Genomic DNA, 24,664 nt, shown 5'->3' with positions numbered 1-24,664 from the left:
CAAATAGAGTGAATGTGTTTGACACAGACCTTTGCGGACTTTATCAATGGTGAACTTGTTCGCTTCATCTCTGATGTCCTCGATGGTTGGGAGGTAGAGGTCTCGAGGAATCCCTCCGTTCTCCTCATACAGGAACTCGACAGTCTGACGAGCGATATCCACCATCCCTGTCCGATTAAACCGCATTATTCATCATATTCATCAGACACATGGAGAAAACCTCCAGGAAGAGATGTGTGAACTTGTTGTGTACTTCAAATTTGAAGAGGGTATTTAAAAAAACAGCTGTACCTGCAGATCTTATAATATTAATGAAATAATAGTCCACTTAAGAGACACTTTCATGACTGTTTCGTATCACACTTAAGTACTCTTTTAAAATATGCATTTTGTAATAATGTCAGAAGTTTTATTTAAAGTTCATTTTGGAAGACTGTAATCATCAAGTGCACTTATTTTAATGTGTTGACTAACATACTTAAGCACATGCACTTAATTATGATTTCAACTCTACTATGTAGATTTACTAAATTGCAACTTCATCATCACAAATGGGTTAAAATACATGATACATGTTTCAATAGAAATGACATTAAAGTACTTTAGTTGATCATAAATGCTTGTCAGTACATTCAGCAGCACTTAAACCATATTCTAAAGAAAACAGAATTATGAAACTACGTATAAAGATGTACTTAAGTGCTACTCAAAAATCACTTAAAATTCAGCCAAATGCATTGTATATCATTTTAAATCATAATATATTTTCAATCTATTGCAATTAAAATGCATTTAAGTGTCTGAAAACATTGCATTCCGTTTGCATTCAGTATAATCTTTTAAAGTACTGTTTTTAAGGCATGCTGAAATGTCTTTAGCCATTGTTCATTCACCCAGCTGAAGTGCTCCTTTGATCTGGTCCAGGCCGGACTTCCTCTCTGCCTCGTTCCTGAAACGACGGCGAATGGTTGGAAAAACTTTACTTTCCCATGCTTTCACGAGCAAAGCGTAATGATCCTCCTTTACAGAGAGAAGGAGAGACAGAAACAGGTTGTGTTTGAAAAGGCACTGTGTGAGTGGTGTATAGTGTGTAAATGTCTTGTGAGGAAGTCAAGGGCATTGTTATGAGCTCTTCATACCCTAGTGATATCTTCATCATCTTCATCATCACTCTCATCATCAGCAATCAGCGGAGGATGAGCGTTTGGCCCGGAGACGACCAGATTCTCATAACTCAGTTCCAGCTTGTAGTGAAGAGAGGCATCACTACTGTACTCTGTGAATAAAACAGCATTATAAGAACAGGGTTTAACCCACATCAGATTTAACCCTCTGGAGTCCCCAAAAATACCCTTAGACTCCAGAGGGTTAAATAACATCTGTCTTCCTGATTCATACACGTGGTTTAAAAAAAGGGGAAAATTAAAAAAAAAATTCTAACCAAAGTTTGAAATAATTAAGATAAAAAAAAATTCTTAAAAAAAAGTTTTTGGAAGAAGTTATCTTGTTCTAACTGAGGCTGCATTTATTTGATAAAAAAATGATAATAAAATGCAATTTTTTTTTTTTTTAAACGGTTTGAGCTTCTTATTCAGCAAGGACGCATTAAAGTGATCAAAAGTGATGTGCAAAGACATTTAAAATGTGTCAAAAAGATTTCTACTTCAAATAATAAATATCATAAAATAATATATAATAAGTGCTGCTCTTTTGAATTCTGTTTTCAGCTCTGAATCCTGAAAGATAAAATGTATCCACAAATATATTCAGCAGCACAGCTGTTTTCAACATTGATAATAACCAGAAATAATCAGCTTATAAGAATGATTTCTGAAGATCATGTGACACTGAAGACTGGAGGAATGATGCAGAAAATACAGCTGTGCATCACAGGAATAAATTACAGTTTACAATATAATCACATGGAACATGGTTATTTTAGATTGCAATAATATTTGACTGTTTTTACTGTATTTGTACATGCACACAGCTTTTTTGCTCTGAAACTATAAGTGAATACTTGGCCACGTACGCTGCTGTGCTGAGACAACTGCAGTGATGCGACTCGGGGGAACGTGGGACACCGAGTCAGACGCCACGCTCGTACCGGCGTCGTTGTCGCTGTCCGAGGCCATGGCGAAGGGCAGAGCCTCGAAGTTGGCGCTGATCTCCTCCGAGAGGTCCATGCAGAGATCGGCAGCGTTTCGGTGAGCCTGTCCCTCTGCGAACGCAAACAACCGGCCGCCGAAGTTTGCCTGAATCTTCGTATTCTGAAAAAGAGAATCACACGGTTTATAAAGCAGGACTAAAGCACATATAATAAAAAGACATTTCCCAGAGCAATTACACAAGTACATTTTTGGATGCTTAAACCACGCATAAAAATATACATCAATGAATATCCAAGAACTGCAGAATCCAGGAACAAATATAATATTGATAAAGTACATCTGACTCATTATATCCTATCAGGTGCCCTTCATTCTTTATTTACTCTGCAGTCTGAAATGCATTTTTCTTATTTGACTTTTTTAACATCTTGTCTTTCCATCTAATTAATAATCTCTCCTTTTTATTCATTAGCTGTATTGGGTGCAACAGCCAGTTTTGTCTTAATTAGGGCTGAATATCGATCCAATTCTGAATCTTATCTATTCCCAATTTCAATTTCAATGTGGTTAAAAAAAAAAAAAAAAAAAGAGTCAAACATTAAGATGTTAAAAAAATATTTATCCTGTGTCTCTTTTTGCAAAACATGTAATTGCTGCTGAAAACCATGAAAAAATAAATAAAAAGCAGGCTACATAACTTTATTTAAAATAATAAAATAAACTGAGGTTGTAGTTCCCTCACAAATCTGAAGAAAAAAATATATATAAAAGACAAGCAAAAATGTACTGGTATTTATGAATGGAAAAATTCAATGACTCACTCAAGATTTGGTTCATTATTTGATGAATCAGTGTTTTTGAACTAATCTCTTGAATGAATGATTTAAAGACAAATACATTTGTAATAGTCCCTTTTCAGCACCTAAAAAGATGTGCACACAGATTCTGGAATTGGAACTGATTTGATTCCTGATCCTATTCTTAATGAAATTATCTTTAAACAAACAAACAAACATATCCTTATGTAATTAGCAAATTGTGTTTTCAGCCACACCACTTTCAGGGGCTTTTTCCCTGCCAAGTATATCCATTTTAACCTATAGATGAACTGAAACTGATGATTTATCTTTGGTGTGCAGACCTTCTTCTGAATGTGGACCACGGGCCACATGCCTCCGGCCACGTCCTCCAGATAAGGAGCGAGCCGCTGACCGCAGTAGGTGAAGTATACTCTTCCTTTGGGAGGCTGACCGGGGGGAGGAGGAGTGCCTTCCAAACGCTCCCAACCGATGCCTGCAACATCCCCTGTGTCCAAACACACCACACACACACCATCACCACAGCAGCTCCACAGTTGTGCAGTACCAAAAACATCAGGGAGTAAGTTACTATGCAGAAACCCTACTAACTTTACATGTCATACTCTATTACATAAAGAGCACAGAAGTTTTTGTACATTGGTTTTTACTGCACAAAATAAGTGTCTTCAGTATTTTTGTCTCATTTTCCAGTCATTTTTTTTAAATTAAATAAATAAACCCCAAACATTCCTAAAGCAAGATTAGGGATGCTCATTTTAACCAGTTAACCAACACACACACACACACACATATATACTTAGAAAGAATTAAAAATATAAGCTAGCTTATAGCTCAGGGATCGTCAAATCTGGACCAAGATCCACTTTTCTTCTGTTTAGCTCTAACCCTAACCAAACACACCTGAGCATGCTAATCAGTGTCTTCAGGATCATTAGAAAATCACAGGTAGGTGACTTTGATCAGAGTTGGAGCTAAACTCTGCAGTGCATTGGCCTCCATAGAGGCCCTCCATAGATAACCCTAACCTAACCCTAACCCTAAGATTTGAGGAAGGGGAATATAGCTATATTAACGACAAGCCAAAACTAAATCATTTAGGCTAAAACCAACGTTAGGTTTCTCATTAGACACAAAATTAAATTCCGTATTCGTGATGCACTTGAATGGCAAAATATTATCTATAATGTAGTACTTCATTCATGTTCCAATATACAAATAAAACAAAATGTTTTGCATAATGCTTAACGGCATAGATTTGAGCGTTCTGGTTTTTATTTCCAATATGTTTGACTGACTGTATTTTATGATGATAATGAACAGGCTGTTGTGTGGCGCCGGCACAATCACTTGAGTTTTTTCCATCTAACAGTGGAAGTAACTTCTCCTTTTAGTAAAAAAGATAATTGGAAATGTAAAAGAAAATTGTAAAAAATCGAATCTTTGTACTTTTGTAAAATAGGATGCCGATTTCTGCCGTCTTGGTTTCCTTTCGCACAGCACAAAAATTAACCAGAAATTATCAATAACTATTATGTTTCTACATCTTAACACTCAATTTCAGCTTTTTAAATACACATTTCTGTTTTAAGACTCAATATAAATGTGAGTAAAAAGCACAATAAGAGAAAACAGAAAGCATTAGTTACAGGAGTCACAGAAAACAACTGGTCATCACATAATCCCTTTAAATGTGCTTTAACAGTTTCAAAAGTAGCTTTCCCAACAGTTGGCTTAAACAACGTAATATTCTTGAATGCTCAAATGTCTCACCAGGAAGTAGAGCCACGTCCAGTCTCACACTCTTCCACTGCAGCAAACTGGAGCCATTATAGTGTACCGCCCTCCCATTACTGAGCAGGAGAGAGACAGCAACAAGGACGACAAGAACAAAGACAAGAGTTAGGATGGGAAGCAGAGGGGAAGAGAAAGAACAGGCTAAGAGTCCAGTGAACATGTTAAATGGAGCGGGTCAGTACTTGTGAAACAGACAGGTGCCCACAGGACTGGTCCAGGCTCCGTCTCTCTTCTCAGCCTCCGGGGAGAAACCGAACGACACTACAGGGCCGCTGTCATCCTCCGAGTCTCCGAAAGAAACAACCTCCATCTCCCAGTAAAAGGAAGGAGCCTGGAAACCAGAAAAAGACGGAGAAACTTAAGAAATAGATATAGACTACTACAGGCACGGTTCTTGACAGCTGTCCGCCATTAAATAAAACATAAAACAAGGTAATTGTGACTTTTTATTTCACAATTCTGACTTTTTTCTCAGAATTGCATGATAATATCAGGCAATTTCTGACTAAAAATATTAATGAAAGCACACAAACAGGCTATAGTTACCTGCACAGGCACAGGTGAAGTGGCGTAGATGAACGTTCCTCTGGGAAGACCTCCACCTGCGCTCGGATCGGCCAGAAAGGTCACGGAGGTCAAGTGTGTGGAGAACATGCAGGCGCGGACCGGAGGGAAGACGCGCGACGGGCACCACGTGATTTCCTTCAGCTGCGGAGAGAGGAAGACTTCCACTCTGATTATATGTTCAGCCAATCAGAAGGCTTTCTGTCTGCCAGTAGTTGTGTGTGTTGACTGAGCAGCCCATATAAGGCAAGCAGGAAGCTGAGAGAGTGACAGCGGCAGACATGATAATATCACACTCCTCTCGATGGCATTAAATGATGCTCCTCTCACCCGTCGTTGATCAGTTTGCACTGGAGGAGGAGGAGGACGAGCGCAGTCTCGATACAGCATCCGAACCCTCTCACACTGAGCCTCAACCATCACCAAACGCTCTCCTGCAAACACACACACCACCAGTCAGGCCAATAAATGCTGTCACACTACAGGAAGTCCTCACATGGCTTCAGAAGACCTGGAGTAAACATGGTTCACTGTGTGGAAAAAACTAAAAAAAAAAAACTCATGTCATGAAACATAAAAATACATGAAGGTGATTTCATCTTAACACATTAAAAAAAGCTGTAAAAGTAATCAAAATGAAGCAATTCAAGCTTCAGTTCAAGCTTTTACAAACACACAAAAAAAAATTATATGTTACTGTCAATGTTATTTTAGAATACTATACTCTTTGAATTAGCTTTTAATGTTTTATATTTTCAGTTTTAATAATATTGCTGTATTTTTTCATTCAGTTTTTTATATTTCTATTTAGCTTTATATTTACTTCAGTTTTAGTTGCAGCTCTCAGTTTAAGTACTTTTAGAGCTTAGATACTTAATTTTAGCTTTATTTTATAAAAAAAACTATTTATTTAGCTAACACTGCGATAACAATGCTACTGAAGAGACATGATCACTTCAGATGATAAACGTTGAATTTATGCTTTTATTCACATATAAACACTGATCAAAGCACATACATAGAGCACATCAAATATAGTAAACAGAAATCACGATTAATCGTTTGACAGCACTAGTATTTACTAATCTTTGTTAATCTTAATGTAAATACAGTCATTCATTGTTAGGTTATGTTAATTCACAGTGCATCAACTTTTGATGTTAATAATGTATCAGAAAATGTTGAAATTAACATTAACTAATTTTAATAAATGCTGTCTGTATAAGTATAATCTATTCTTAGTTCATGCTAACTAAAGTAGTTAACTAATGAACCTTATTGTAAAGTGTCAACGTATTGTTTGTAGAATTAAGAATAATTAATAATCATAAATATGGCTGGGGTATATTTGTAGCAATAGCCAAAAAAAAAAAACATTGTATGGGTCAAAATGAAAAAAATTATTAGGATATTAAGATACTTTGTAAGTTTTCCTACCGTAAATATATCAAAACTTAATTTCTGATTAGTAATATGCATTGCCAAGAACTTAATTTGGAAAACTTTAAAGATGATTTTTTTAAATATTTAGTTTATTTTTTTATTTTTTATTTTTTTTTTCTCGCACACCCTCAGATTCCAGATTTTCAGATAACTGTATCTCAAACAAATATTGTCCTATAATAAATAATAATAAAGCATACATCAATGGAAAGCTTATTTATTCAGATTTATGATGTATATATCTCAATTAAAAAAAATAATTGCCTTTTTGTCAACCGGGGTCACAATTTTAATAAAATAAAAATAAATATAATATTTTTAATTTATTATTAGGGTTATATAATTAAAATGAGATTTTATATGAATTTGATATACATTATAAGAACTGTATTAAAAATATAGATTTAGACGGAAAATTATTGAATATATTATTTTACGGTTACTGTTTTTTCAAATAAATAAAGTGCACAGCATTGCAGCAGCATGATTCAGGTGTGTGCTCTCACCAGGACTGCACTCCTGAGCGATCAGGTTGAGCACCTCGACCGCTGCGGGACACTGCTGAATGAACTCCTCACAGAAGGAGCTGTCCTCCAGCAGCTGCGCCATCACCAAACACGCCCTGACCGAGACAAACACACAATAAACACTACTGTACAAGATCTTTTCAGTAAATTTATGGATGAAGTATTTGAGCGCTCTGATGAGGCCTGACAGATCGCTGCACAAATGCCTCAGTTCGGACGATCATCTCTTCCTCTGTACTACTATATTCATGAGGTTGCGTGTTCTTATCCTGTGAGAAGATGCTTCGCTTAATTATTCACAAATGCATGTGTTGATTTGCTGTGACAGATGCTTAGTTTAGACTGAGACTGCGTACGTTAACTGAGAGAAATGTTCAGGGATCTTTTACCAAACCGTCATGATCGTGTAGCGTTAATAATATACAAACGAGAAGAGCAGCGATTGGTATTTGACGTCCATCTTGGAGGGTCTGACCTGGTTCTGATCTCAGCCAGAAGACGCACCACGGCCATCACAGGACTGGAGCCGTCTCCAGACGCAGGCAGAGACGTGTGGATAGACAGACTGCCCTCCTGCGGCAGCAGCATGGACTGCACGGCCTGGACAACCTTCTCTGTGATGGACAACTTGTGCAGCGGCAGAGCCTGAGCACAAACACACAGAAGATATCTGAGCTGCTTCAGACGGACACAGGCAAAGCCAAGATCTTTCAGACTTTCAAAGTGGACTTTCAAAGGCTCGGTTTCTCTGGTTCTTGCCCAGGTTGCATTGCAGTTCTAGCAGTGAGTTAGTCAGCTCAATGCTAAGTGAACAGTGGGTTGTTACTTTATATTTACAAAAAAGAGGGCATGTTTCTTAACCAACTAAATAGTTAAGATGATTCCACATCATTAATTAAGAATTCTGAAAATTGGATTCCACTACAAAAAAAGAAAGAAAAAAAAAAGAAAATTAACATCATGGTGGAAAGATTGTTTGCTGTCTAGTTTAAAAAAAAAAAAAAAAAAAAAACCTGGTTTGTTAACGAACACTGACAATATTGAAAAAACAATATTTATTTATTTGAATGGAAATAAGGATGAAATTAAATTAAGTTCAAAATATTAGATGATAGATAAAAATTTAAACTTAAAATGCAAACAAATTCAAGTTAACCTGAAATCAAACTTAAAGAGAGTACTTTCACAACACACTTAAGTACACTTTTAAAAAAAGCACTGTGTTATGATGAATTAAAATGTTTGTTTGAATCAACTCTTTTAAAAATGACATCGAGTTTTAACCTTTTGTCGCATTTTTAAGAAGTTGATGTTATGACTAACATAAGCACACGTGAACTACTTGATTATGGTTTGATATTAAATTTAAAGTTAATATACATTAAATGTACTAAATTGCAACTTCATCATTACAAGTATATTTGAGCAAATGCCATACAGGTTTCAAGAGAAAGTATATTTTTGTTCATCATAAATGTTTGACAGTACATTCAGCAGTACTTAAAGCATATTTCAAACACAACAGAAGTAATTATGAAATTACATACAAGGATGCACTTAAGTCCTACTTAGTTTAGCTCAATTTAAGTTTAGTTTTCAACCTCAATTTAAGTTATACTGCATTTTCATTGAATAGCAATTAATATGAGGCTAAGAGTCTAAAAACATTCTCTTCATAGTTTATTCTTTTCAAGTGTATTAAAAGCTCTCTTTTTAAAAGTATGATAAAGACTACACTATCTTCACAAAGGAATAACTTGTGTTATGTGTAAAAATGAATAAAGCCTCAGCATCTGTCACACAGTGGCCAGATAACAACAAGGCAGTTAAACTATGACTAGGAAACTTCAATGCTAAAGTAGTTAGCAAGGCTAAATCTATGAAAGTGTGCTTTAAGGGTTGATCACCTCAGAGCGAGGGGTGCAGAGGCGGGATATGGGCACGCTGAGGACATCCGATGCTCTGCTGGTGCGCCGGTCCTCACAGGAAGGAAACCGGACCGTGGCCATTCCCTCCTGCTCATTAATGGACATGACGACCCCAACACTGTCCAGCACACCTTTACCCAGAACCTGCCCCGAGAACAAACACTTCAGCAGGACACTTGAACTGACATAATTCATCTGCTACAGACACACCTCATCTGCTGAACTACGCATGTAGATTAGGAACAGTAAGAGTTTTAATGTTTGTTAAAGAAGGCTCTTCTGCTCGCCAGGCCTGCATTTATTTGATCCAAAATACAGCAGAAGCAGTCAAATTATTTCTACTATCTAAAATAATTGATTTCTATGTGAAAATATTATAAAATGTAATTTATTTCTGTGATTCATAGCTGTATTTTCAGCATCATTACTTCAGTCTTCAGTGTCACATGATCCTAAATCATTTTAATATGCAAATTTGCTGTTCAACATTTATTAATATATTATCATTATAATTATCAATATTTTAAACAGTTGAGTATATATTTTTTACAGGATTCTTTGATGAAAAGAACAATCCAAAGATCAGCATTTATCTGAAATAAAATGCTTTTGTAACATTACACACTATACCATTCAAAATCTTGGAGTTAGTTTATTTTTTTATTTTTGGCGGGTAAAGAAATTATAGAAATTAATACTTTTAGTTAGCAAGCTTGCATTAAAATGATTAAAAACATTATAAATCTTACTGTTCAAAAGCGTTTGACTGCTAGTGTTTGCTCATGTCTGACCTGGACTTCCGAGCCGATCTTGATGGTCTCCTTGAATCCTCCCAGCGCACAGAGAGCCGCTACGGCCTGTCGGCCAATGGCCTGCAGCTTGGCTAACTTCCTGCCGCTGCTGGTGCCGCTCTCCAGAATACTCTCGGCATGCTTTCCCAACTGAGGGATGAACATCAAGGCCCTGGACAACACCTGAGAGAGACACAGAGGTAAACATCTCTTCTCTGAAAGCTCTGAGCACTCTTTCAAGAGCGAGCGAGCGAGCGCAGCGCACCTTCTCTGCGGTGCTGGTCCAGATCTGAGCCGTGTTGGACTCTGGTGCGGTCAGGAGACTGTGCAGCAGAGCGATGACCTCCGCAGCCATGCTGTTAGCCACGTGACCGCTGATGAAGGGCCGCACCGGATCTGAGCTGTGGGACAGATCACAGCCTTTCAGACATGTCTACTTCTACTAGTTCCTCTAAATCAGCCGCTGAAACCACTTTCGTATAAGATGGATATTATCATGGAACTACATGTCGTTTAGGGCACAATGCTGTTTTGAAAAGACACAATTTCTGTAGTAGCGTCTTGAACTTGTTCATAACGAATCACTTGTATTCACTGAAAGGCAATGAGTTTCTGAAGACACTGTGCATTACTCTCACCGAGCCAGCTCAGCGTTCCTCTCTCTGCACACTGTGGACTGGGTGGTTTTCTTCTTGTCCCCTGAGGTGGATATCCCAGCGTTCTCTTGGCTCGTGCTCTCTATCGGGGGACCCACACTAACAATAAGTCCAGACTGAGCCCACTTATTGGCCTTCCTCAGAGCGGACGAAGCCTCCTCCGTGATCACCTCACAGCAGCCGCTCTGCAAAACACAGACCAATGATAATTAGACGATATATTGCTGAGTGTGTTATTGTGCTGATATTAATAATGTCAGATCACACATCATTAAAACAACAACTACAATATTATCTCAGACGATCTATATCGCACAGCCTTGCTTTCTGCTCCCCAAACCCATCCACACTAGACCAGAGCTGACCTTGGTCATGTCCCGGTCCATCTTCACCACCTTCTCCATGTTCGCTCCGGTGCCGAGGCGGAAGGGACGACCCTCTGAGCTGCTGCAAGGTGTGGCGCAAACACTGACATCAGCCATAACTTCTCCATTACTGTGTCTGTGTCCATGTGTTCAGTGAGGGGAATGTGTTTTACCTGAGTAAGGGCTGAAGCACCTCATGGGACGACTGGTCTTCTCGTTTATGGATGAAAATGGACAGCTTGCCATCCACGGCTTCACCCTCCTCGCTAGCGTTTCTGTCGGTCTTAGCGCTGCTCTTGGGACAGGCCCATGTCAGACTGGTGTCGGCCTCAGAGGCACTGGGGGAGAGCAGCGTCTGACAACCTACATAATATAATACAATAACAAATATAAACATGCTGATAAAGCAGGAAAAAAAAAAAAAAAATATTAAATACATTATTAAAAAGTTAGAAATGCATAATTAAATGGTGTCTGGAAGTAAATTAAAATAATAATATAAGGAAAAATATTGCCAGTGAATTTGCAGATTTTCTTGAAGTCAGTAAGATTTTTTTTTTTTTTAAGAAATCAATATTTTTATTTAGCAGCCAGTGTTATTTTAGTATCACTGAGATACTATTATAGTTTCATTAACATTCTGAATTTTTATACATTTTGTTTTTGAGTTTTAGTAAATTTGTTGCATATTTTAATTATTTATTTACTTTTTAGATTAGCTTTATGTTAGTAGATCAAGTTAAACTAAATAAAAATGAGAGAAGTTGTTCATTGAAAGCTGAACTTGCTTTAATTTTTTTCCAAGTAAAGAAAATATTTAGTATTTTTGATTACTTAACTAAAATATGCCAGGAAGTTGCAAGGTTGCACTGATTGAACAAAAGCAACAGTAAAAATACGTAAAAAAGTGACAAAAAGACAAAAAAAAATTGCTAGGATTTTTAGCTGGGATTGCGTAAAATAAAATGCATCACAGTTTACACTAAAATATGAAGCAGCACAACTGTTTTCAAATTTTCTTTTTTTTTTCTTGAGCAGCAAATCAGCATATTAAAATTATTTCTGAGGGATCATGTGACACTGAAGACTGGAGTAATGATGCTGAAAATTAATATTTAAATTACAGGAATAAATTACATGATAAACCACATTCTTGTAGAAGACAGCTATTTCAAATTACAATATTTCAGAATATTACTGTATTTTTAATCAAATAAATTCAGCCTTGGTGAGCTGTAGAGAACATAAAAAAAAACACTTAAAAATAATTGTACTGACCTCAAACTTTTGAACGATTTATTTTATGGCAAGCTACTGTACGAGTACAGATTTTATTTGCAAGGTTACAAAATCTTTAGCCTGATCACACAGACGCACAATAGACTCATATTTGAGAGACCCTTTAGTTTTATTGATTATAATCCAGCAGCTTTCTCTCACACCTGGCACCACGTAGTCGGCCAGCTTGGCCAGCAGCAGAGACGCGATGCGGAAGGCAGGATCACTAGCTTCCTGCTGTTCTGTGTCCAGCGCATACGCCGAGTAGCTCCAGGACGGCAGCGCTACATTCCCACAATCCTCCACACTCATGAGCGGCAGAGCAGCGCGGCACAGCTGCAGGATGATCAGCACCAGTTTGGGCGAGGGCCGCTGGTCCAGCAGCAGAGACAGCAGTTTAGACACGCAGGCGGGCTGGCTCAGGATGGTTTTGCCAATGTGGCTCCTGGAGGAGGAGAAAGAGCGATGCAACAGTTCAAACCAGTAGGGATCAGCATGTTTCAGATGAAAGAGAAAAACACTACTTATATTTCTGAGTGGTTTCCCTGCACTATTACTGCAAAGCTCGTGATTACAGCAGCAATGGAGCAGCTCCGATGCTATTAAATTACAGATGATGTAACATACAGCAAAAAAATTTACGGTGAAAGTAACTAAAACTTGTAAAACACATTTTAAATGGGCATAATTAAGTGTGAAAATAACTGAAGGATATGTTTATTTGATAAATGAAGTTAACCAACTAACATTACACATATTCTTTTGGTTTCTGTCCCAATATTGTAAAAATTTACAAATGCAATAAAAATATCGATAATCGGTTTCGGCAAGTAGCAAAAATATATAAGTATCGGTGGAGTACTGGGAAATCGGAGCATCCTTTCAAACCAGGTAAATCCACAAACATTAATCCAGAATATGTAAATAGTTGAAAGATATGCAGAGTTTAACTGAGGACGGACTGCTGAATTACTACAATAAAACTGTATTAGATGCTTGTCAAACACATGTAATGCATCCAGTGTAGTCACTAGTGCGATTCACAGACGACTCTTTTGAGCAGGATCTTCAATCAATCAAAAAAGATTCACAAAATCAGCTTTGAAAAAAAAACTCACTTGACCATCTCAAATTTGTGTTCATGTGTACTTAACCCTTTATGAACCAAACTTTAGGAAATGGGACTTAAATTGGCATAATTGCTGACTATTTAATGTTTTAATACATAAATTAATAATATTATTATTATTTATACAATAAAATGACAGTTTTTTTACTCATTTTGGTTAAATGGGAACAAGCTTTCATTTTAATGACGCGTTTGTAAATGAAGATAAGCGCAGACAAAGGCTGCAGACAGCACACCTCATTTGTTATCTTTATTTTAAAAATGCACAAAGTTTTGTTGTTATTATGTCTGTATAGAAATAAAAGTAGACCCTTTACAGCTTCGATTGATGTATTGCTCTTATCTGTACGATCAAAACAGAAAGTGTAATTTAAGTTCTTTTCAGGGTTATCAGGAGAAAATGCCTCCACACGCGGGGATCGACTCCAGCGGGTTAAACTACAGAACTTTTCTATAAACTAGGGATTTAATGGTATGTAAATTTCTTATCACAATTATAGTGACTAAAATGATCATAGTTATCTGCATTATCCCGGAATTGTTAAAAAGTGCAGGAAATGTTCAAAAAGTACTGACACAAAACGTTTCACCAAGTATTTTTAAAATCAATTAGTTTTTGCTTGCATAATTACTAAAACAATAACATTGCCAATGATGCCCGGATTTTAAATGACAACATGACTGACAACAGTTTAATAGCATGTTCAAATATATCATGTAAATGTTCAAATAAAGCTTAGAAAAAGTTTCATAAAAAGGTAAACCTCTCATTTCCGCCTTCAAATAAAGAAAAGGTTTAAGTCAAAATGATAATTGATTAATAAATGATTATATGAATTTTATGTGCTCCATAAATAAGTCTTGATAACTTATCCAAATTGTTTAAATGTGTAGAATCCACAAGAGCTTATTTTCATTAACCAGTCAAAATTCGGTCAATTTTTTTGGGCCAGACAAGAACTGCATCCAGGCTGAATATATATCTAACTCTCTGTAACTCCACTTTCTGACACTAGGTGGCAGTTATGGAGCAGCAGAATACAAACCATAGGTAATTTTATCATGATTTACCATCAAACCTGTAATCATTAGATCCCTACTATAAACAGAGAAATTGCTCAGGTGAAACAGGAAGTACCTGGACAGATCGTTGAGCAAACTGAGCACATCCTGCAGGGCGTCGTTTCCCGCCGCTTGGTTCCCGCAGCAGTCTGTCGCGCGAGCCAGGTGATTGGTTAGCAAGCTAGACACCTGTCGAGCCAGCCCAGAATGCACTGCATCTGTGGAGCCTCCTAATCAACAACAGCGCTAGCGTCAGTTAACATTAAACAGGATTGGGCAAAAAAACTTAATTTTAAGTGTATCAAAATACAAAATAAACTACAGTATTTTTGTATTTTAAAAATAATAAAAAATACTTTTGCAAGGAAGCATTACATTTTTTCACAAACATTTCATCAACTGGCCTATTTGATCTATCCCTTCACCATTGCACTGACTCAGTGAAGTAATGTTATTGTCACTCAGTTAAGTAACAATGTTTAATAGCAGCTCGGGCTGTCACGATTATGCAATTTGGTTGATGATTGATTGTATAAAAATGGTCACGGTTATTGCGATTAATTGTCTGTTTCAGGGCTTTGGCAATTATGCCGATTATCATGATTAATTATCAGTTTTTTATGGCTTTCATTTTATAATTGTGATTAATTAAAGTGTTCAGTAAATAATTATGATGTTATCTTTTGATATTTTTTGAGTTCTTATTTTGAAGTGTAAGATTACATTGAATATTCCAAATTCTAAGAATCAGCCAATACTGATCCAAAACCAGCGCTATATGTTTTCTACACCAGCACTACATATTTGAAATACATGTATCATTAATACTGCCCATCCACGGCTGAACTTTCTTCACCTTCAACTTTCTCCCACTCGATGCAGCGGTTGGCCAGCACCTGGAAAGCAGCCCAGGCCATTGTAGCCACTTTCTGTTTTTTGGTTTGTTTCTCGCTGGAGCTGCTGTCTGTCTGACTGCTGAGACTGCACAGTCTGTCCATGAGCTGAACCAGACCGCTGCGCACCAGACACTGCTCCTCGCTCCTGACCGGAGCAACACACAGCATGTTACACAGCACAGACGGAGTAACATATGGCCAATAATAATAGAATGTTGACAGAATTTACATATTTCCTGTTGTACACTGTTCGTTTTAACTAGTAAATAAAATCTACATTGAAAAAAACTGTTATAAAAAGTAAAAATGTTGCCTTGGAAACTTACTGAAATAAAATACATTTTAGATTAATGCACTAAATGTACTAAAAATGTAATAAAATAAAAGTGATAAATAGAAATACTGAAAAAAAAAAACTGGGGATGCACAACATTATCGGACCAATTTCGATATCGGCAGATAATGGCTTTAAATGTAAATATTGGCATCGGCCCGATATGGAAAATAATGCCAATATGTCTTGCTAATAAGAGTAATACCTTTACTTACATGTGCTCAGGGTGTGCTAGCAATTAGATAAAAAAAGTATAACAAATAATATTTAGAGTGTGTTTCTGATTAAATAAAGTAGTAACTGATGCCATAAAATCATGACTATGTTTTGATTTAAAGGTCAGAATCTATAGCTTACATGAACAAAAACTAAAACAAAAACAAAAAAAATCAAAAACATGACACACAAATTAAATAACTGTATATTTACTGATTTATTCATCCATGTGTAATATGTTCAAATTGTTAAATTATGAGCTTTAAAAGATTATCAGATTTTTTTTACAAATCTTTTGCTTTCGACCATTTAGAAATGTTAAATCATTAAATGTAAAAAAATAAATAAAAAAGCAGTGATTAATATATAGTTTATTTATAGTTATTTTCAAATCTTCAATATACTGTCATTACAAAAAAACTGTATTATTGTTTATTTAATAGTAACAAATAAGTTCTTGTTAAAAACAAAAACATAAAAAAATAATATATATCGGTAACCACATTAGCTATCGGACTAAATGAGTTGAAAATTATCGGCATATCAGCAAAAATCCAATATCGCGCATCCCTGGGAAAAACACTAATAAAAAAAATAAAAAAACTACATAAAACACAAATTTATTACAAAATCAAACAAAAATTTAAAGAGTACTGAAAATATAAAATGAAAACTATTACAAAAATGATTTATCATCTTAACCTAAAATAAAAATAAATGACAAAACTGCTAATAACAATTAATAAAAAAAAATGACTAAAACAAATGTGAAAACTGAAAATAGTATAATTAAAAAGGTAATTTAAAAAGTTAATAAATACTACCTTAGCATGTAAGTAATACTAAAATAACACAGCTACTTTAACAGCAAGAGAAAAACTTAATAAAAATGACCAAAGCACATAAATATATATATATATATATATATATATATATATATATATATATATATATATATATATATATATATATAAAAGAAGCTAAAATAAAAAAAAAAAAAAGAGTTTATGTAATAGCAAGCTGGAAATGTACATTTAAAACTATCCATCATAAAAATGACTGCATTAGTCATCACCTTAAAATGAATACAAAATAATTAGATGGAAATTGGATTAAAATGGAACCTCAAAATATAAAAAAGCTAATTTATTTTATTTTTAATACTACATATATGATACTGGTACTTATAATGTAAAAGAAAGTTGGAGTTTTAACTGAACATTATATAAAAATTGGCAATAATTACTTTTTTTAACACCTTCCAAATGTTTTCATAATACTAATCAGTGCACATTATTACTAAGAAGAAATAATTTCCTGTTCTGTTGACGTCACCTTGGTCTTCTTACATAATTCCATATGGACAAATTTCCATATTTGACTTGATGAAATGAGGGCTGAATGCTTGCCTGGTGTAGGGGATGGTGCACAGCAGGCCGATGCTGTTGGCGCAGGCGATTGGGTAACGGGCGCACAGAGACACCACTGACGTCATGGTCTCTCCAAAGGCCTCCTGGACCTGCTCCATCATGCCCCCGCAGGTCAGTTCCTCCACCCTACACACACACACACACACACACACTCATAAGGACAACTGAAGCTTCACAGCAGATATTCAACGGTCTGTGGATTGATCTACCAATATTAAACCACAAATCCAAAGTTTGGGGTTGGTAAGAAGTCTCTTCTGCTTAGCAAAGCAGCATTTATGTGGTCAAATATACAGTAAAAACTGTAATATTATGAAATAACATTGCAACTTAAAATAATTTTCATTATTTATGTGAATGTTAAAATGTAACTGTGATCAAAGCTGACTTTTCAATAATATGATTGGCTGCTCAAAGAACATTTCTGATTATCATCAGTGTTGAAAACAGATGTGCTGCTTCATATTTCTTTGTATATTGCGATACATTTTTATTTTTCAGTATTCACAGATGAATAGAATGTAAAATAAAACAGCATTAATTTGTACTTCTGCAACATTAGAATTCTTTAAATTGAATGCACCTTTAATATAAATATTAATTTCTTTCAAAAAACGACTCTTGCTGACCCCAAACAGTGGAACAGTAGCGTCTGTGTAAATATCTGAGGTTAAGGCTATGTTTACACGACAGCGGTGTAGTCAAACAAAAGTGTCACACATACACGACAACGTTTTCAGTGATTTGCATTTGCACATATTCAAAAACGCTGTATTACGTAAGCCAGGCCAAGAGTTGGCACTGTCACCTTGTTAGTGCACTATATCTGTAGGGGAAGTGAAGATTATAGGTTGTATATGATGCGTCTCTGCTGTTAATTGTAATATTGGTGAAGTAAATCCACACTTTGCTGAAGAAGCGTTAGCAAACTCTTGAGTACCAGTACCATTGTTCGCACTTGCCTTTAAAATCAACACACACTGCGCATGTCTACATACCTAACACACACTACACAAATATGTGTTTTCAGTCATCAAAACGCCGTTGTCGTGTAAACAAACAGTCAAAACGGCTAAAAAGTATCTTGTTTTTGGGTGTTGTCGTGTAAGAGGCCCCTAAATGTACCGCGGGCCGCCCTGCAGCACCATGGTGACGGGGCCGACCAGATGTGTGACTCCTCCGACCCGGACGGCAGCGGTGAGCAGCTCCCTCATGTGAACCAGAGCCTGTCTCCGGGTGCGTCCTCTCCTCCAGCGCGTCTGAGCCGCCGACAGGAAGCTGCTGCTGGACACCTGCAGGCACAGGACGCACGTAAGAGCTGATGTTCGTCCGTGAGCGACACCAGTGTCCTGCTGAATGAGTCTGATCTTACCGTCTGATCGGGAGTGGTTCCTATGAAGGCGAACAGCTGTCCCAGCAGCACGCTGTACGTGGGCCTGTCCTTTCTGTCCTCGATGACCAACGACTGCAGCAGAGTAAAAGAGCTGCTCCGGTGCCTGGATGGATGGAGGCGCCTCCTGCACACACACACACACACACACACACACACACAGGCAGTCAGTTAGTTAGTATAGAAACTGTAGCAAATTTTGAATTTGATTATTAAAACTAAAAAAACCGTTGTTTTTTTTTATTTAGTACGGTTGGGAATCGAAAATCAGTTCCAATTAGAGAATCAAATACTTAAGGTCAGGGATCGGGAAACTGTTGTAAAATTTTCTGTTTACTGTAGAATTATTTACTACTTCTTTGCTGTTAAAGATGCATCTGTCTTTGAATCATTCATTCAAGAGATTCATTCAAAAATACTGATTCATCCAGTAATGAAACAATTCAATCTTGAGTGAGTCAATGGATCATTCCACTCATAAATCACACAAGATTATATTTATTTATTTATTTTATTTTTTCAGATTTGTGAAAAATACAACCTCTATTAAAAAAAATGTCTCAATTTATCCAGAATCGTGCAGCTCTATTTTGCACACAAACAAAGCTCTCAATGGAGCCCGGTTTTTATGAAGCCTGCTGATTTTTGTTCTAGGTATTCAGCAGAAACTTAAAGTTTTGCAAAAAGAATAATTATATCTGATATCTAAATCTTTGACTTCATTCTTTAATACCACATTGGAATCGAAACTGGGAATCAATTCAAATTGGAATTGCTAAAATTCAAACAAACTATAGTAAATTAGAAAAAAATTATTAAATATTAATTATTGAAAATAAAATGTATGCATAAATAAAGAAATGAATGTATAAAAATAAGATACATTAATAAATACTAGACAGCCAAACATTAAGTAAAAAAAGGGTAGCAACATTGTGCTTTTTACCTAAATTGCCTAATTAAACAAAAAGTTATAAGTCTAATTAGCATAAGAATAGAACTGACTTGTAATTAAACCACAAACACAATTAAATGGTTTACAACAAATTATTAAATAATAATAATAATAATAATAATAATAATAAGTAAATAAATAAGTAAATAAATAAATAAACAATGATATCAAATAAACGCATATATAAATAAATGCTAAATGCTAGAAAAATTACAGAAACATTTTGCTTTTTACCCAAATGGACCTATTAAAGTAATAAGCACAGAAATAAAATTAAAATAACATTAAAAAAGACGGGTAATTTTTGAGCCACAAGCATCACTAAATGGTTTACAATAAATTGATTTAGTGAACAAACAGAGTCTTGTTTTTGAGAAACTGAACTTGTAATGACTCTGCAAATTCACCTGGCAAAGACGTAGTTTAATTAATAAATGCATTAATTGTTAAAAGTTTAAATAAATAATTCAGCTTTAATAATAATAATAATAAACTACACAAGAGTAATATATTTAAAATGTATTATTAGAAACATGGATCATTAATATATGATTAAACCTGATATCTGTGCATATTGGATTCATTTTAGATATCAGAAACTGGACCTATTCATTCTTTAACTGTGATTTGCTGCTTCTGAGTCTGAGGTACCTTTGTGCTCCATGTGTGAACTCCACATCACTGTTGGCAATCATTTCCAAATCTGAGGGAGCGGACATACTGCGCAGGAACACAGGCTGCTTCACCACAGGAGCCATCGACTTGGTGTCTGACACAGACTTACAGGCTGGAAACAGGAAAAGCATTTGTATTTTTGTTTCTGCAAGTGTGTGTGTGTGTGTGAGAGCCTGTGTGTGAGAGTGTGTGAGTGCATGCACGAGCCTGTGTGTGTGAGAGTGCGTGATCCTCTGTGTGTGTGAGTGTGTGTGAGACTGTGTGTGAGAGAGTGTGAGTGCATGCACGAGCCTGTGTGTGTGAGAGTGCGTGATCCTCTGTGTGTGTGTGCGCGTGTGTGTATGACCATGTGTGTGAGAGTTTGCGTGCGTGTGAGAGTGCGTGCGTGCATGCACGAGCCTGTGTGTGTGAGAGTGTGTGCGTGTGAGTCACCTGGTGTGCAGGTGGGTGTTGAGGACAGACTCTTGTTCTGCGGGGCGATGGTGACATGCAGCAGCAGCTCTGAGCGGTTGATCAGGCTCTTCACCAGCGCTCTGGTTTTAACCAGTGAGACGCTGCTTCTCTGCTGCGTGGAGTTCACCTCATGGAAGAACTTCTCTCTGATCCAAACAAAACACACAGGCACACATCACCAATATCTAAAATACCAGTCAATTCATAAATACAGTACACTCCAATCACAAAGTTTGGGGCCTTTTTGTATAACTTTTAAATATATATATATATTTTTTGTTTGTTTGTTTTATTTTTTTTTTAAAGTCATTTAATATCTATTTCATTTATTTATTTATTTATTTCATTTATTTATTTTTTATTTCAGTTTTAGTTTTAGTTAATAATAACACTGGTTCTTCTGCTCACCGAGGCTGCACTGATTTGATTAAAAAATACAGTAAAAATACAGAAAGATAGTGAAACTTTATTACAATTTAAAATGTTTCCTATTTGAATATATAATAAACTGTAATGTATTCCTGTGACGCATAGCTGAATTTGTCTTCACTGTCATATGATTTTTGTAAGGATTCTTTGATGAATAGAAAGATGAAAAACATCATTTGAAACAGAAATATTTAGCAACAGTATAAATATCTTTACTGTCACATTTGATTAATTTAAAGCCTCCTTGGCTCCTAAAAAGTAGATGTAAAGAAACATAAAAAATAGAGTTCACTACAGGAAGTCAGAATCTGTTTCCCATCATACCTCAGAGCCATCACAGTGTTTTCTGGATCAGTGGGGTCCAGAGGAACCTCCTTCAGTGAACACAGAAGCTCCAGCTCCTTCATTTTGTTCTGTGGGCCACAAGACAAACCAAAATAATCCATCTTTGCAATTACAGCATACACAGAATCAAACCACTGAATACAGCTCTCTGCAGCGGTTCAAGTACAAATGGCTCATAACTCTTTAAAGGGGGGGTGAAATGCTATTTCATGCATACTGAGTTTTTTACACTGTTAAAGAGCTGGATTCCCATGCTAAACATGGACAAAGTTCCAAAAATACTCATTCCGGTTTGTCACAAGTTTCGGAAAAATTTTTTTCGAGTATGGCTCTGTGTGATGTTAGATGGAGCGGAATTTCCTTATATGGGTCCTGAGGCACTTCTGCCGGAAGAGCGCGCTCCCGTATAGCAGAGCACTGAGAGCACAACAGACTTCACTGATCACAGCGAGAGCGTCGCGAAAAGTCATAAAAGAAGTGTGTTTTTGGTTGCCAGGGCAAGACAACCCTGCACAGATTACCAAAAGAGAAACAGCATTAAGGGACCAGTGGATGGAGTTTATTTTTACAGAGCATCAACGGAGTTGTGCAAGTGTTTGTGTTTGTTCCCTGCATTTCGAAGATGCTTGTTTTACAAACAAGGCCCAGTTTGATGGTGGATTTGCGTATCTTTTATTTCTTAAGGATGATGCAATCCCAACGAAAAAGGGTCACGATCGTGTGTTGGAACCGCAGGCGGTGAGTAAAACTGCTTCAAATATCTCTGCCTCCTTGTTAGTGCGTCCGCCTCCCATCGGAGACCCGGGTTCGAGCCCCGCTCGGAGCGAGTCGTTGCTGATGCTGCTCTCGTTCAGTTTCAGCCTCGGGATCTGACTCTGGATCATAAATATACGCTGAATCTGACTGTAAGCCATGGTTTGTTTTGGATGTTTTTTTCCTTACGGTAATGTCACAGCTTCTCACGCAAAAGCCGACTGGCGCTCGTGATTCTTTAGCTCCGCCCACACGTCACGCCTCCAGCCGGTCGTGTTTTTTTCCGGGAAAAATCAGTACAGACTATCTTTCTCTTATGAATATAATAAAACTAAAGACTTTTTGGAGTTATGAAGGATGCAGTACTACTCTATAGGTACTCAAGATTAACAGGAGATTGAGTGAAAACGAGCATTTCACCCCCCCTTTAAGAGACTAATGCAGAATCACCAGTTCCTTTAATGACCGTCAAGGGGCGATGGTGGGTTAATTGGGGGGGTTTGGGACTGGTTATGAACAAAGTAGATATGTGCCGGTATTCGGTAATGCGATATATCACGATAATGAATATGCACAATATTGTTATTGTGGGCACTTCAAAATACAGAGAATAATTATGCATTACAAATTATTCAGATGTTGATAAAGCAATAAGCCCCAAGAAGCCATGGTTTATAGTGAATGTATAACAGCTAAGCGGTGTTGTTAGGCATTAGCCCCCTTAGCTGTAAACCACAGCTTCACGGCTTCACAGGGCTTACTGCTTTTATAAAATGGTTACTCCATATACAAAGTAAGGTTTCACAGAATGAAACAGAGCAAATAAAGCGTAACGATATTAATAAAAACAGTATTCTTCCACCAAACAATGTACTTCCTCAGAATCAGCTGTGGTTACAATAAAGTGGTTGCCGAGCAACACACAGAAGTAAACAAAGCTGTATGTTTATAGAGTAAGGCCTGGTTCACACGGGACGATTTTAAAATTGTCGGCCGATTTTCCAAATATGAGAGACCCCACACACAGCGATAAAAAATCACGGATCTAACAGTTTTGGTCGTTCCGTGTGTGGTGTGCAGCCACACGGCAAAATCAACACATCACACACGAACCGATTTGACTCCCGAGCATTCCCAGGTCAGACGGGAAATCTCGCAAAATCCCTCGAGATCAAACGTGACTTTAGAGTAAACAATCATGGCGGACGAAGAGGATGCAGTGGTCATAGTTTGTGCTTTGTTTTTAACGGGAAAAATATCATAATATGGAGATAAGTTGTTGTTTTATCTCATAGAAATGTTGTTACGTACTACACAGATTAATAACCGTTGAAATAAACGTTCATATATTCGTTTGTACTCTGGTGGACTGCAGTTGTGGATGTAGTTATGCCCATCAACTTTATTTGTATTTGTTATATTATATACGCCGGCTGTTTTGATTTTGTTTCCCGGTACTATCATTGCCTCGTCACCTCGCTTTCTGATTGGCTACACCCACAGTCCACAGGCTGCGTGATTGTTTGTCCTCGGGGGACACCACAAACGAGAAGAAATCGGGCCAAATAAATCCAACATGTTGGATAATCCCCGATTTGAGATCGGAGCGGTCCCGACATTCTTCCGAGCAGAGGAGAGCGGTCTTAACACACCACACACGGCAGGAATATTTGATCAGATTATTTTACGATAATCGGAGCATCCTAAAATTGTCGGAAGGGGTGAATCGGGGCTAAAATCGGTCTAATTATCCTGCCGTGTGAACCAGCCTTAATCTACAACAGCTTCGAACGCAGCTCAGCCAATCAGAATCAAGGACCGGAACTCTCTGTTTTATAACTGCATTTTTAGAACACATGAGAGACGCTCGGGATAAACACACATTCACTCACTAACAGCAGATAGCATATTACCAGATAATCCGCGCAGAACATTGGGACAGACCGAGGTGTTTGCAAGATGTTTGCTCCGATTCTCAGGAGGGGTATATCGGGGCTAAATCAGGCTAAAAATCACGTAGTGTGAGCAAGGCTTTAGACTTAAATAGACTTAATAGGCTATTTATTTTCAAACTTTTTTTTTTTCATTTTAATCTGGACTACAACATTGTTTGAAAGTGTTTTACACAATTTACATTAGGGCTGTATTAGTTAACAAACTTCTAAACATCTGTTAATCTAAGGCAATTCCGATATTTAATAACACGTTGTTAAAATCAAAAGTTGCAACAGTGTTATTTAATGAACTAAGAGTTATTTTGAACAAAGATTAGTAAATTCTGTAGCTAATGTGAATGTTAATGCATGAACTACAGTTAAA

At 36.7% G+C, this 24,664-nt stretch overlaps 1 protein-coding gene across 1 annotated transcript in view; it reads right to left on the bottom strand.

Moving 5' to 3' along the window:
* LOC127962174 (probable E3 ubiquitin-protein ligase HECTD4) overlaps nt 1-24,664 on the bottom strand; it is an 83,938-nt gene that overhangs the window by 26,045 nt on the left and 33,229 nt on the right. The window contains exons 28-53 of the mRNA XM_052561672.1: nt 21,572-21,660; nt 20,798-20,964; nt 20,342-20,477; nt 18,718-18,862; nt 18,471-18,637; nt 17,325-17,471; nt 15,326-15,510; nt 14,546-14,699; nt 12,443-12,723; nt 11,174-11,363; nt 11,001-11,082; nt 10,618-10,820; nt 10,245-10,380; nt 9,980-10,162; nt 9,168-9,332; nt 7,736-7,905; nt 7,240-7,355; nt 5,621-5,724; nt 5,273-5,434; nt 4,909-5,057; nt 4,703-4,782; nt 3,253-3,416; nt 2,033-2,270; nt 1,140-1,276; nt 894-1,020; nt 30-167 (exon numbers count right to left, since the gene is read on the bottom strand). Of these exons, the coding sequence (XP_052417632.1) occupies nt 30-167; nt 894-1,020; nt 1,140-1,276; nt 2,033-2,270; nt 3,253-3,416; nt 4,703-4,782; nt 4,909-5,057; nt 5,273-5,434; nt 5,621-5,724; nt 7,240-7,355; nt 7,736-7,905; nt 9,168-9,332; nt 9,980-10,162; nt 10,245-10,380; nt 10,618-10,820; nt 11,001-11,082; nt 11,174-11,363; nt 12,443-12,723; nt 14,546-14,699; nt 15,326-15,510; nt 17,325-17,471; nt 18,471-18,637; nt 18,718-18,862; nt 20,342-20,477; nt 20,798-20,964; nt 21,572-21,660 (4,015 nt within the window). The remainder of the gene's footprint in view (nt 1-29; nt 168-893; nt 1,021-1,139; nt 1,277-2,032; nt 2,271-3,252; nt 3,417-4,702; nt 4,783-4,908; nt 5,058-5,272; nt 5,435-5,620; nt 5,725-7,239; nt 7,356-7,735; nt 7,906-9,167; nt 9,333-9,979; nt 10,163-10,244; nt 10,381-10,617; nt 10,821-11,000; nt 11,083-11,173; nt 11,364-12,442; nt 12,724-14,545; nt 14,700-15,325; nt 15,511-17,324; nt 17,472-18,470; nt 18,638-18,717; nt 18,863-20,341; nt 20,478-20,797; nt 20,965-21,571; nt 21,661-24,664) is intronic.

Source organism: Carassius gibelio, chromosome B7, assembly GCF_023724105.1.
Source record: "Carassius gibelio isolate Cgi1373 ecotype wild population from Czech Republic chromosome B7, carGib1.2-hapl.c, whole genome shotgun sequence".
Lineage (NCBI taxonomy): Eukaryota > Metazoa > Chordata > Actinopteri > Cypriniformes > Cyprinidae > Carassius > Carassius gibelio.
The sequence above is the reverse complement of the archived record's forward strand: the minus strand, read 5'-3'. Positions and strand labels throughout refer to the sequence as shown.